The following is a 14811-nucleotide window of genomic DNA, read 5'->3' on the forward strand; positions in this document are numbered from 1 at the left end:
GTCCGAAAACAGAGGCCAGCCTCACTGGACCCCAGGGGACCAAAACGGATGCTATTGACCCTGTAATGGTTTGACCTAGATCACCAGGATCATGGGCAGACAGATTTAGCCCAGAAAAGCCTCACTCTGACATTCTGGTGCTATTAGCTGGATTAGAGTGCAAGGGCTCTGCTGTTACTGCATGGATTAACATACATAGAAGCCCTGGAATGATATGATGATGAGGTTAAACCATGAGATGTTTTTTTTAGTTTGTTTTTTATCCTTCCTTCTAGGAAGTGGTGTACACACCAGGACTGTACTCATGTCTTGTGTACATCTAGGCATTGTACTGAACAGTGTATCATGTCAGGTACTGCTTTGTGACCCTGATGTAAATCTCACGTGTGTGTGTGTGTTCTGTTTCAGCTGTAACACAGAGAGTGAGTGGTACCAGATCCATGAGAATCTCATCAGGAAGGTCAACTCAAGATACAACCTGTCTGGTTCCAACACAGGTGAGATACATAGCCCAGCCTCTCCTCTCTGACTCTTACAACCTGTCTGGTTCCAACACAGGTGAGATACATAGCCCAGCCTCTCCTCTCTGACTCTTACAACCTGTCTAGTTCCAACACAGGTGAGATACATAGCCCAGCCTCTCCTCTCTGACTCTTACAACCTGTCTAGTTCCAACACAGGTGAGATACATAGCCCAGCCTCTCCTCTCTGACTCATACAACCTGTCTAGTTCCAACACAGGTGAGATACATAGCCCAGCCTCTCCTCTCTGACTCTTACAACCTGTCTGTTTTCACGGGTGACATACAGTGGAACGACACAGTACTTCGTAGCACGCTCGTTGGGTCCATGAGTCACATGATTGATTTTCTGAGAAGCAGCTGGCCTCTTCCTGTCATGTGCTCCTACTCTTCACTTTGGCCATATTTAGTGTGACCACATAACACCTCCTGCTCACCACCAGCCCCCCCCTCACCGCCACCAACAGCCCCGCTCACCACCACTGACTTACGTCATCAGACTCTTTCATCCTCTCCTCCCCTGCTTCTGTTAATCGCTGGGTAGTCTTTAGATGAGGCTAGTTAACTGAACACATACCATACGGGAAATGGAGGTCCTGTTCTGTAAAGAGGGCTTCATCAAGGCCATCTTTTAGTTTCCTGGACCTGATGAACAAGTCCCAGACACTTGCATCTTCCTCGCTCTGGCCTCCACCTCGCTCTGGCCTCCATCTCGCTCTGGCCTCCACCTCGCTCTGGCCTCCATCTCGCTCTGGCCTCCATCTCGCTCTGGCCTCCACCTCGCTCTGGCCTCCACCTCGCTCTGGCCTCCATCTCGCTCTGGCCTCCACCTCACTCTGGCCTCCACCTCACTCTGGCCTCCATCTCGCTCTGGCCTCCACCTCACTCTGGCCTCCACCTCACTCTGGCCTCCATCTCGCTCTGGCCTCCACCTCGCCCTGTGGATCAAAAGGGCACACCGGAGTCGCTTCTCCTGCAAGACTCAAACTTTGCTGAAGACACATCAAAATCACAGCATGAGTTGGATTGAAGGAATTTTCCCAGCGAGGCGTGTCACTCTACTGCTGTAAAAGCCCTTCAGAGCACCTAGCTCCGTACATGAAGGCCTCCCTAGGAGGTCCACGCATCCCAGCATGCACCAGGCTGGTATAAATAGCCGTGTCTTCCATATGAAGCCCCCTTCAGCTCTTTCCCATAGCAACAGGTTGCTGGAGATTAGAACATCGGGTTCTTGCTGTGAAAACACGTCAGACTGATGTGGAGACGATTTGAATAAACATAATGGAACATCATGTTAGCGCATTGGGAAGGGTGTCTGTCTGTGTGTGTGTGTGTGTCTGTGTGTCTGTGTGTTTGTGTGCAAAGTAGATATGTTGTTTATTAAGAGAGTTCTCCTCTTTTAGGAAAGAGCAGTTCTCACCATTCATTAAGCTTGTTTACACCAATTAGGGTGAAATATCTGTGTTGTTCTCTCAGTCCTTAGCAGAGATAGGAGAGCAGGATTAAAGGAGTTTCAGGAGAATCTAGGAAACTCATCTGCAAGTCTGCAGCCTTCCCTCAAAAGAGACGTAATTGCATGAGTTGCAGTCCTACAACTGGGGGCTATTGAATAATGAGGGGGGGGGGGTGCAGGAGAAGTCTACAACTCAGGAATATTGAATAATAACTCCAGAGGGACAGAGAAAGCGAGAGAGAGAGTGAATGACTAATTACGATGACTGACACAAAGTCATTTAGCATGCAGCAGTGACGGAGCTAGTCGACAACAACAGCCGTACCCGTACACACCAGCAGTCTGGAGACAGAGACCTGACACACCAGCAGGCTGGAGACAGAGACCTGACACACCAGCAGTCTGGAGACAGAGACCTGACACACCAGCAGGCTGGAGACAGAGACCTGACACACCAGCAGTCTGGAGACAGAGACCTGACACACCAGCAGGCTGGAGACAGAGACCTGACACACCAGCAGTCTGGAGACAGAGACCTGACACACCAGCAGGCTGGAGACAGAGACCTGACACACCAGCAGTCTGGAGACAGAGACCTGACACACCAGCAGGCTGGAGACAGAGACCTGACACACCAGCAGTCTGGAGACAGAGACCTGACACACCAGCAGTCTGGAGACAGAGACCTGACACACCAGCAGTCTGGAGACAGAGACCTGACACACCAGCAGTCTGGAGACAGAGACCTGACACACCAGCAGTCTGGAGACAGAGACCTGACACACCAGCAGGCTGGAGACAGAGACCTGACACACCAGCAGGGTGGAGACAAGGACCTGAGCCCCCTGTCAAGCCCTGTGAGAGACACACCAGCAGGCTGGAGACAGAGACTTGAGACCGGCTGACACCATCAACAACAACCTCCACGTTCGTCTGAGACGCCGGCGAGCAACGGAAGGACAGAGTGACTCAAATGGACACCATGGTGAATCCCGTTGTCCTTCACCGTGGCGACCAGAGGGCTGTGGTTGTGTTGTCACGGTGCCGGGTGGTGTGTGTCGGCCCGTAGGGCGAGAGGGCAGGGTCATTTTGTTGGACGTTGGGTCATGAGGAGCAGGAGGAGCGGGAGATGCTGCGTCTCGTCGCCTCCAGGCTTCTGATGCCAGAATGTTCCCATCTGTGATTGGCTGTGTTCTATGTGGATATATAAGATGGAGGGTATCCAAGCAGAAGATGGAGCCTTGACAACGGACGGAAGTGTCTCTCTGCACACATTAGCAACCGGACAGTTATGTAAGATGAAACAGAAGTTTCCGTAGCGCATACTGTCGGGACACGACAGCCATATGCAGTCCTCTCTGTGGATTTAGGGGCAAGAGTGGGAATCAATTGTTCTCTCATCTGACACTAGAGGTGTGTGGTGGAGACATTCACGTAGAGGTTTGCTTCACTCTGACTTCATTATTGGTGATGTTGCTCAGAAGCATGTGTAACAGACGTGGTCTTGCAAGTTCCGTCAGAAGCACTGTCCGCTCCGACCAGGAGTCGAACTCACCACCTCTGACTTCCCAAGCGCCACCACTACCAACTACGCCAACGAAAAGCTAGCAATTTGTTGACGCGGGTGGCCTGTTACATACTTGAGGAGTGAGTTTCACCACACACCGGCTACACATGGTCAGGGTCACACCCACACACAGACACACGCACAGACACACACACCTCAACTCACACACACACACACACCTGTGAGTAACAGAGAGCTGATAAGTGCTTCTGCCCTGACTGCATTCCTACAGCAGCCTGTCTGTGTGGTCTTACTTGGGGCGGTGAGGAGAATCAGAGAGTGCAGCCTGGTCTACAGCTAATCCCATCGATCGATCCTTCTACCGACTGCCGCGCTTGGGCTACGTTGTCGGCATTATTGAATATAACAGTGAATTACCCCGCAGTTGGCCTCTTTTCATCACAATGATGTACAGTTTAATAAGTAGAATGAGTATTGATAGCTTGTGAATTATACCGCTGTGCTCTACCGAATAGCCTAAAGTTCTTACATGATTATGCAAAACCTTTGACCCAGTTACTGTGCTCTCATGATGTATCTCTCTCCTCTTTTTCCTTCCTCTCTCTCTCTGCCCCTCTCCCTCCATCCCTGTCTGTCTTTCTTTCTTTCTCTCTCTCTCCATCTGTTCTCTCACGGTGCGTAGATCATTTCTAGTGAAAGAAAATCTGTTCTTGCATCTTCTTCTGCTTTTTCTCACACTTCTGCTCACGTAAAGGAGAAGTATGTTTCCTTCTCCAAAACGGAGACTTTCAACAAATCAACGCACTGTTCCTATTGTGGGTGTAGCAGTCAGCCGTCATCTCCTTCTCCTCGCACCCCCTCTTTCAGAAGGCTGCTCTTAAATACCCAGCATGCCATTGGTGTGGAGCTCCTTGCATAATTGAACACTCTTCAATTCATTAAGCTGAATTGTGTGTGGGGGGGGGGGGTCAATTAAAATGGTGTTATAGTGTGAGTGATAGAGGCCTCTCTGTGTGAGTGTTTGTGTGGGGGGGGGGGGTGTAAGGGACTGACTTTGTTTGTGTGTGTGTGTATGTGTGTGTGCGCTGTAAGGTCTCGCCGTGTGTGATTTTTCCAGGATACTGAGGCCCTGGCTCCTCTCCAGGAAGCTCTTATTAGCAGCCAATTAGCCTGGGAGCTGCTGCTTCGCTCTGCTGGTACTGAGCAAGGGAAACTGGGCTAACTGGAGAGCCAGGGACATGCAGGGAGGGGACGTGGAGAGATTGAGAGAGGGGGAGAGATGGAGAGGGGAGATGGAGAGGGGGAGATGGATAGAGGGGGAGAGATGGAGGGAGGGGGAGATGGAGAGAGGGGGAGAGATGGAGGGAGGGGGAGATGGAGAGGGGGAGATGGAGAGATGGAGGGAGGGGGATAGATGGAGAGAGGGGGAGATGGAGAGGGGGAGGGAAGGATGGGGAGACAAAGACATGGAGGGAGGGGGAGGTGAAGTGATGGATTGACAGAGGAAGGGACGGAATTTGGGAGGGGCCACAATGCGAGCAAGATATTATAAAGCTTTTGTCTGAGCCGTTCCTGGGGAGGATAGTCATGAACGTGGTCTGCCTTATTGTGGCCGTGCTGTGTGTGTGGGTGTTTACCACAGGCTTCATACACATGAAAGAGCAGGGGAGGACACACGTGCAGGAGGGGTGTGTGTATGGAGGGGAGGGGGTTGGGGGGTGTAGGAGGAGGGGGGCCCTGGAGGTCTGACTGTCACCCATTCCCCATAGTTCCCCCTGTTACTAGACTGTCAACAATGTGATGATGATGATGTGTGTGTGTTTTCCCCAGGCCTGTCGGTGGCTCTTCAGTTGCTCCACGGGGACATCGACCAGCTGAGAAGGGAATACAAGGTGCTCTTCAACAGGGGCGTGTCCATCACCAAGAAACTGGGCTTCTCTGACATCATCATGCCAGGTAAGCAGCCCCCATAGCTCTGGGCGTGACCATGCTCTCTGCTCTCCCCCCCTCCTTAGACAGTTGTGCTGTCCTGTTCTCACACACACACATTTACATTTAGTCATTTAGCAGACGCTCTTATCCAGAGCGACTTACAGTAAGTACAGGGACATTCCCCCCCGAGGCAAGTAGGGTAAAGTAGCCCAAGGACACAACGTCATATGGCACGGCCGGGAATCAAACTGGCAATCTTCATATTTCTAGCCCGATTCCCTAACCGCTCAGCCACCTGACTCCCTACACACTCTGCTTCCTCCTCTTCTCTCACTCCACAGCAACTCTGCGTGTGGGTGTGTGTCCGTGTCAGTGTGCACACGCACACACACACACACACACACAAGACAGAGCATGTTGGAGGGTTGCTTCCTCTCCTCCCTCTGTTCGACCACAAGCTGTCTGCAGAGGAAGCAGCTGGGACTCTGTCCTCCTGTCGTCTAGTGTCAGAGGACTGCTTCTCTTACACACACACAGACAGGATTGGGGTTTGTCATCTCCCTATTTGTTGATGGGGAGGGAGAGAGGAAGGAAGAGAGATGATATGAGGAGAGAGAGAGACTCCCAGAGAGGTAGTATGATGTGAAAGAGCAAATGAAAGGCTATAGTGTCCTCACCGGAGCATGTGCTTGTTTGAGATGCTCTGGAAGGTTCTGTGTAACTTATTCTTGTCAGGAAAGGGGACCAGGTCCCCCCACCCCAAGCTGACAGGGTGTTGGCTGTGCGCTGCACGCCAGGTCCAGTGCGATGATAGTAGCTGATGCTCAGCATGTCCCCCAACATGCGCCGGTTCAGCTGACTCACACATCTCCAAACTCCACACAAAGCCACTTGAAAAAGGAACACCTTGCACTTTCAAGAAGAATCCTTTGCTGATGAAGGCTATATGCAAACAAAGTTTGTGTTGGTTCACTGATGATTAAAAAGCATTTTGGCGGGTGCAACTTTTCGAACTAGGGACCTCGGTCTGCATGTCAAAACGTTACCCCCGAGCTACTGTACACCCACCCACTCTGCCCTCAGTCCTCACCTTCCTCCCTGTCTCTCTAGTCCATCTTGACCCTAACCCCGTCCAGAAGGCTGACCCCAAGGCATGCTTCCTCCCCGCAGGTGAGCTGAGGAACGACCTCTACATCACGCTGGAGAAAGGAGAGTTTGAGAAAGGAGGGAAGAGCGTCGCCAGGAACGTGGAGATCACCGTCTACGTTCTGGACATGGACGGGCAGGTCCTGAAGGTGAGACGCCCTCAGCGTGCGTCGCTGCATCGCTACCAGATGGTGAATCGAACCGCGGTAACCGTGGTGACGCGCATCACGCCTCCTTTCACAGCTCTTCTGCACGTTTGGTGGCGATGCTTACGCAAGCCAGTCTGAAGACAATGCAGTACTGATGTGATTCATATCTCAAAATACAGTGAATATCTTGCCTGAATTTACATGATGACCCCTCTTTAACCTCGAAATAAGATATGATTGTGTGTAGTTGCTGTTGTTGTGTGCCTCCTCGTCATTTCTCCATCTCTTTCATTTTTCTGCCATCTTGCCGACATCATCACTGACATCATCGCTGACATCACCCCTCCCCCGTCCAGAGTCAGGTGGCAGCAGGCTCAGGAGAGCCAGGTGGTGACGAGTACCACTCCTTCGTGCTCTACCACAACAACAGCCCCCGCTGGGCAGAGCAGATCAAGCTGCCCATTCCTGTGGACATGTTCCGAGGATCGCATGTACGCTTCGAGTTCAGACACTGCTCCAGTAAGACTGTGTGTGTGCGTGCGCGTTTGTTTGTGTGCATACATTTTGATCAAACACAATGTCTCACGCACTCTTCTTGCAGGGTATTGTAGTGGGTGTGTGTATGTTTGTTTGGACGAACTCAGAGGCTTGTGAGCTTTTCTGAAGTCAGTTCCAGTGATATTGGTGTTGACAGCAAGGCTGTAGATGCTAGCTCTGCTGGGCCAGCTAGCCTGGAGCTCCAGGCTCTGAGGATGAGCCATCTGTTAGCTGCTGCTGTGATCCTGTTCAGCCCCTGATACCAGGTCTGAGACTCTGGACTCAGGAAGCTGCTCGGCGAGAGACAACCTTCACACCTCGGTCTCCTTGGAAACATCCCTGCTTCAGATCTTCCTGTTAGTGTGTTGACGAGGCTCGTGCTCTGGAGATCACACGAACGATATGTCCCACCAAAGACACCAAAGCAGGGCCTCAGTACCAGCTCTGCTGCGGGAGGTTGCTGCTGTCTTACATCATCAACCAGCCCTGTCAGACTGGGGTATAAGAAAAATCTTGTACTGCTGCCAGCTCTATGTTTGTGGGTTTTTGAGTGTGTATGTGTCTGTGAGTGTGCACGCTGGTGTGTGTGTGTGTGTGTGTCTGCAGGGGGTGTGTCTGTGCGGGTGTGTGTGTGGGGTGGAGGGTCTAACAGTGAACTTGTTGCTTGACAGCAAAAGACAAAGGAGAGAAGAAGCTGTTTGGCTACTCCTTCGTTCCGCTGATGCAGGAGGATGGACGAACTCTGCCTGATGGGACCCACGAGCTCATAGTCCACAAGGTAAATACCAGTCTGTATTACTGTCAATATCAGTCTGTATACCTGTCAATACCAGTCTGTATTACTGTCCATACCAGTCTGTATACCTGTCAATACTAGTCTGTATTACTGTCAATACCAGTCTGTATTACTGTCAAAATCAATCTGTATACCTGTCAATACCAGTCTGTATACCTGTCAATACCAGTCTGTATACCTGTCAATACCAGTCTGTATACCTGTCAATACTAGTCTGTATACCTGTCAATATCAGTCTGTATTACTGTCAATACCAGTCTGTATTACTGTAAACACCAGTCTGTATACCTGTCAATACCAGTCTGTATTACTGTCAATACCAGTCTGTATTACTGTCAATACCAGTCTGTATTACTGTAAACACCAGTCTGTATACCTGTCAATACCAGTCTGTATTACTGTAAATACCAGTCTGTATTACTGTCAATACCAGTCTGTATTACTGTAAATACCAATCTGCATTACCCTAAATACCAGTCTGTATTACTGTAAATACCAGTCTGCATTACTGTAAATACCAATAGTATTACTGTAAATACCAGTCTGCATTACTGTAAATACCAGTCTGTATTAGTGTAAATACCAACCTGTATTACTGTGAGCTGCAGACTGTATTACTGTAAGCCGCTGCAGGACCAGGCTGGGGCCTGTAGAGGAACCAGCAGAGGAGACAGACAGAGACACACACAAGTTAGGGAGTGTTCTGGAATTGACACACTGAGTCAAGGAGTGTCGGGCGTATCTGCCCATCCATGTATTTACCCGGCCCACCACAAACACCCTGCCTATTTGTGGAGCGTAAGATGGATTTATTCAGACATGTTGTGTTCTGTATGGGCTGCTACACGACACGAGGCCTCAGGACAGGACATACATGGATCCTATGGGAGTCTCGTGTGTCTCCATTAATGAAGGAAACTGTCCACAATGCCAAATGGAAAAAGCTGAAAAAGCTCAATGAAACTGGCCTAGTTTCCCCTGCTCAGAACAGGCACACAAACACACACACACACACACTTGGATGCTTCAGAACTGTGGCAGATTCAACAGACAGACACTCTACCACAACTTTAGTCCGTCCCAAATGTGAAGAACATTTTGATCCTTACCAACTAGCTGTGTGTAAACAAAGATGCAACAAAGTGACTTGATGTGGATGTGTTTGTCCCTTCCCCCTAACCTCATAAGCCCCCCAGGCTCTGTGTGTCCAGTCCCCCAGGCTCTGTGTGTCCAGCCCCCCAGGCTCTGTGTGTCCAGCCCCCCAGGCTCTGTGTGTCCAGTCCCCCAGGCTCTGTGTGTCCAGTCCCCCAGGCTCTGTGTGTCCAGCCCCCCAGGCTCTGTGTGTCCAGTCCCCCAGGCTCTGTGTGTCCAGCCCCCCAGGCTCTGTGTGTCCAGTCCCCCAGGCTCTGTGTGTCCAGCCCCCCAGGCTCTGTGTGTCCAGCCCCCCAGGCTCTGTGTGTCCAGTCCCCCAGGCTCTGTGTGTCCAGTCCCCCAGGCTCTGTGTGTCCAGCCCCCCAGGCTCTGTGTGTCCAGCCCCCCAGGCTCTGTGTGTCCAGCCCCCCAGGCTCTGTGTGTCCAGTCCCCCAGGCTCTGTGTGTCCAGTCCCCCAGGCTCTGTGTGTCCAGTCCAGTTGTAATTCCCTGTCTCCCTGGCAGTGTGAGGAGAACACCAACCTGCAGGACTCAAGCCGCTACCTCAAGCTGCCCTTCTCCAAAGCTAATCTGCCCGGCAACAACCAGGCGGTGAAGTCCACTAAGGAGTCCTTCTGGATCACCTCCTTCCTCTGCTCCACCAAGCTCACCCAGAACGGTACAGCACAGACGAGAGCAGACAGCAGTACAAAGCAGTGTACTGTACTGTACTGTACTGTACTGTACTGTACTGTACTGTACAGCACAGCAGAGTACAGTACAGTACAGTACAGTACAGTAGTAAATACCTTTGTGCCCTTAAGCCTCAATGTTCTGGTCACAGAGGGCCGTGGGTCATGCATTCTGCATCAACTAGCTTTTCAGATACCTGCATCTGGGTCTTGACTGCTGTCGCTATGGTAACAGGTGTGTGTGTGTGTGTGTGTGTGTGTGTGTGTGTGCGTGCTCGTAGGGGACATGCTGGGCCTGCTGAAGTGGAGAGCCCACCCAGAGCGGATCAACGACAGCCTGTCCAAACTGAAAGAGATCGATGGGTCAGAGATAGTCAAGGTAGACACACTGACTCAATCACACCCTGTGTCTTTATCTTTCTGATCTAACTAGCCAAGGGTGTACGTTTGGTTGAAAAATTGGTGGGGACACAGTTTTACCAAATCCTTACCAAATAATTGTACAAGTTTGCAGGTACTAGCTAGCTTCGACCGCAACTACGGGATAGTCTCCATTCAAGACAAATAAATGTCCGATAGCTAGCAAGCAGACAATTCCGTAGTTGCGTTCCAGAGCTTGCAAAGGCTTGTTAACTAAAAAAATACTATAGAGCTACATTTTCATCAATAATATACAGGAGTGTAATATAATTCGATTTTATTGTTTATTATTAACTCAATGTTAACGTATACCTTACAGGAATAGCCTGCCAAAAAAGCCAATCATTAAATCTCTTCTCAGTCTCTCTTCAACGCTCACCTGACCACTGTTAGTTGACAGGCTGGTACACATTGTGATCAACGCTCTCATGCCAATCAGGAGTGACGTTGACCTTGAGAGAGTTAACCAATTGCGGAGCAGAAAATGTTTAAAAGAATAAAACAAATATGTTTGGACTCGCAATTATTATTACTGGTGGGGTCCCTACCGTCCCACCTTATATTCATGCCCATGTAAGTAGCTCCTGAAGCTTTAGGAGAGGGCCTGCCAGCCAACCCCTGACCCTCAGCTTCCACCTGGCTCTCCTCCCTCAGTTTCTGCAGGACACCCTGGACACCCTGTTTGGGATTCTGGACGAGAGCTCCCAGAGATACAGCCTCAAGGTGTTTGACAGCCTGGTAAGTGAAGATGCTGCCAGCCATGCTGCTGATGCTGCCTGTGTGTAGCCATGCTGCTGATGCTGCCTGTGTGTAGCCATGCTAGAGTTCATGAAGAAAGGGACATCCTTAGTTTTTTTTGCATAATAATACATAAAAGTATTAATTGTTATCCAGTGAAATTAGGGATTTATATTAGCAAGGGGGTTTAGCACTTTTGCAAGGCACTGTATTCATGTCACATTCTCATTGAGTGCTAAGCCCCCCTAACAGTCTGATCCTAGAATCACCCCTGGTGTGGTGCGCACTCACATTCTCTCTGTCTCTCACACACACACACACACACACACACACACACACACACACACACACACACACACACTCACTCACTCACTCACTCACACCCTTTGGGATGCCAGTGGGATGTGAGCAATTCTGTGCTTGCCGTGGTATTGATCTGAACCCAGTCAATCTCGCTTCCATACCCACAAACACGTGTTCACTCAAACTGTGCACACCACACTGACTTAACACAACCACACACACACACACCACCCACACAAACACACACAGACTTAACACAACCACACAAGGAATGAGAAAAGCTGTGTTCGTAACCACAGTCAGACAGACAGATAGACAGACAGTCAGACAGACAGACAGACAGACAGACAGACAGACAGACAGTCAGTCAGACAGACAGACAGGGTGTGGTGTGGTGTTGCTGCGGCCTCAAAGTAACCAGCAGTGTGTCTGATCCTCCCAGGTGCACATTATAAACCTCCTACAGGACAGCAAGTTCCAGCACTTCAAACCCGTCATGGACACGTACATAGAGAGCCACTTTGCTGGGGCCTTGTCTTACAGGTATGTCCGATCCTGGATCTGTGTGTGTGTGTGTGTGTGTGAGAGAGAGAGATACCAATGGCGCCCCCTGCCTGTAAAAGATAATTATATCATTGTGTCGTTGAGCTTTCTCTCCATGTGTCCACTTGTGGCAAGCATGTCATGCTGTGATGTCCTTGGAAACTCTGCTAGGACACACACACGCACACAAGGCAGAGACACACACACAACAAGGGAGAAACCTACACACATACACAGACAACCACACACATGCATACCTGCCATGCCCAAAGGCTGGTCTGTTCTCACCAGGGAGGGCAAAAGTACACACATCCTTCACTCAAGTAGAAGTGGAGATACTCATGTTTAAAAATATTCTGGTAAACATTGAGGAATGTCTCCATTCTCAGTCGACATTGCTAACTCCCTCAGTCTCACCCATAATGTACCTTTTTTTTCACGCACACAGGGAGAGGAGAACAGAGAAGGTCAAAAAATGTTTTAAGGAGAACAGATAAGCTTAAAGCAGAGCAGAGTACAAAAGAGGACAGTCGAGTTTAGTAGAGTCCTCATCGGTATATATTTTTGAGTAAGTGTTTGAAGATTTATAAACTTTTTTGCCCAACCTTTAAATCTTTTTTTTCGAACCCATTTTTCCTAAATAGTTTTTTCAACCTTCATAAACTTTTTTTCTCAAACTCTCACACACACAGTGAAAGGAGAGTGGAGTACAGAGAGAGATCATGCCACCAAATACAGATTAAAACTAAAGTAACAAGCCTGGCTTGAACATTTAAGAAGTAGGAAGTGCAGATATGTGTAAAAAAAATTGAGTGAAAGTTAAAAGTAAAAAACATATATTGTAAAGTAAAGTACTTATACCAGAAACATTTACTTAAGTATAGCAACAAAGTATTTGCACTTCATTACTTCCCATCTCTGTTTCTCACTCACTCTACCTGCTATGCTTCCAGCTGCTCTCACTAAAACACAGACACACACACACACACACTCACACTATCTTCTTTCACACCACTGAGGTAGACTGTGGCATTGTGGGATATATATACTCTGTCAAGTGTAGAACAGGTGGGAGGATACATGCATCATCCTGAACACTGCTCTGTCTTTGAAGTGTTCTGGAGTTAATTGAGTGTGTGTGTCTCTCAGGGACCTGATCAAAGTGTTGAAGTGGTACGTGGATCGCATCATCGACGCAGAGCACCAGGACCACATACAGCAGGTCCTTAAGGTGAGATCATTAACACACACCCACACAAACACACACTCTCTCTCTGTCACAGCCCCACCTCAGCCTTGTGTGTGAGTTGTTCAAAAAGCTTCAGCACCAGGTGGGATGTCTCGTTAATACAGGTGTTTGCTCCTGCTCATCTAGCCTCCCTGTCCTTTCAGCAAGAGGGAGTGCCATGGCTTGGGGGTCCACCAATTCCCATAATGCATTATGTTCATGGCTCACACTAATGATGTCACATAGCCATTTGTCATTCCGAGACAGTGTTCCCCAGTAAATGCATCATTCTGTCAGAGAGCACATGACTAATGACTGGTGAGATGGTGTTCTGACTGTCCTCACTCAGTAAAAAACAGTTACCATCGATGCATTTCAACAAATTGCAGATGAACTGTTGTTAACGGATTGACCAATCCCTCGTCCCCCAGGCCAGCGAGTACATCTTCAAGTACATCATCCAGTCCCGGCGACTCTTCTCATTGGCTACTGGCGGTCAGAATGAGGAGGAGTTCCGCTGCTGTGTTCATGAGCTCTTCATGTCCATCCGCTTCTTCCTGTCCCAGGAGAACAAGGGCACCAGCCCCGTCACCCAGACACAGGTGCGTGTGTGTGTATGTGTGTGAGTGTGTGTGTGTTAGCTTTTGTGTGTGCGAGAGAGTGAGTAAGGGCTGTTTAAATAATATCTAATTATACTGAATTTATATACATAACATGTGTGTGTGTGCTAGTGTAATTAAAAGTGTTGTTGAGTACTTGTGTTTGTGGGGGAAGGTGGTGTGTGTGTGTGTGTGTGTGTTTAATTGTCCTTCCAGGCATGCCTGTTAATTGGGTGTGATTTGTGAGAGAAGGCCTGTAATGGAACTTCATGGCTGTTGGACCCTAGGGGAGGTACAGTCACTGATGCTGATTCCAGTGGTGCCAAGAGACACACAGACACACACAGTTCTCACCTCTGAGGAGTCTATGTGTGTGTGTGTCTAGGATGTGTGCTGATCTTCTCGATCTCCTCCTCTAGCCCCTCCTCCTCCACAAGCCCCTCCCCCTCTTCTAGCCCCTCCCCTATCCTGTGCAGTCTAATCCCGGCCTTCTGGCCAGCTAAATCCACAGGGACCTCCAGCAAAGCTAGCTCTGACCTGTTTCTGTCCTCTCTGGAGTGTGTGTTTCACCTATTTTCATCATGCCCCTCCAGCTGTTGGTCCACACTGTGGCGAGGAAAGACACACACACACACACACACACACACACACACACACACACCCACACCCACACCCACACCCACTCGTACAGACAGACGCACCCTCCACCCCATCACATAAAAAAAATGTGTGATCTCTGTTCCACATCAGATCCAGAACAATGCATGTGGAGGGTGGAGGGCAAGCTTGTACAAATCCTCCCTCTTCACACCCCCCTCCCCCTCTTCTCAGGTGCCCCCCCCCCCCTCCACCACTCTTGAGGTCTCCTCATCCTCTAGTTCTCCCCCTTTCATCCCTGTCTCCCCCTCTCATCCCTGTCTCCCCCTCTCATCCCTGTCTCCCCCTCTCATCCCTGTCTCCCCCTCTCATCCTTGTCTCCCCCTCTCATCCCTGTCTCCCCCTCTCATCCCTGTCTCCCCCTCTCATCATTGTCTCCCCCTCTCATCCCTGTCTCCCCCTCTCATCCCTGTCTCCCCCTCTCATCCCTGTCTCCCCC

At 49.8% G+C, this 14811-nt stretch overlaps 1 protein-coding gene across 1 annotated transcript in view; it reads left to right on the forward strand.

Annotated features, from left to right (window-relative positions):
• Window positions 1-14811, forward strand: part of dock4b (dedicator of cytokinesis 4b) — a 75132-nt gene that overhangs the window by 37908 nt on the left and 22413 nt on the right. The window contains exons 12-22 of the mRNA XM_084701617.1: window positions 409-497; window positions 5333-5458; window positions 6605-6729; window positions 7086-7248; window positions 7938-8044; window positions 9718-9871; window positions 10166-10263; window positions 10959-11042; window positions 11788-11888; window positions 13038-13119; window positions 13548-13718. Of these exons, the coding sequence (XP_084557743.1) occupies window positions 409-497; window positions 5333-5458; window positions 6605-6729; window positions 7086-7248; window positions 7938-8044; window positions 9718-9871; window positions 10166-10263; window positions 10959-11042; window positions 11788-11888; window positions 13038-13119; window positions 13548-13718 (1300 nt within the window). The remainder of the gene's footprint in view (window positions 1-408; window positions 498-5332; window positions 5459-6604; window positions 6730-7085; window positions 7249-7937; window positions 8045-9717; window positions 9872-10165; window positions 10264-10958; window positions 11043-11787; window positions 11889-13037; window positions 13120-13547; window positions 13719-14811) is intronic.

Source organism: Hypomesus nipponensis, chromosome 7 (assembly GCF_054491055.1).
Source record: "Hypomesus nipponensis isolate SF chromosome 7, ASM5449105v1, whole genome shotgun sequence".
In the NCBI taxonomy this organism is placed as follows: domain Eukaryota; kingdom Metazoa; phylum Chordata; class Actinopteri; order Osmeriformes; family Osmeridae; genus Hypomesus; species Hypomesus nipponensis.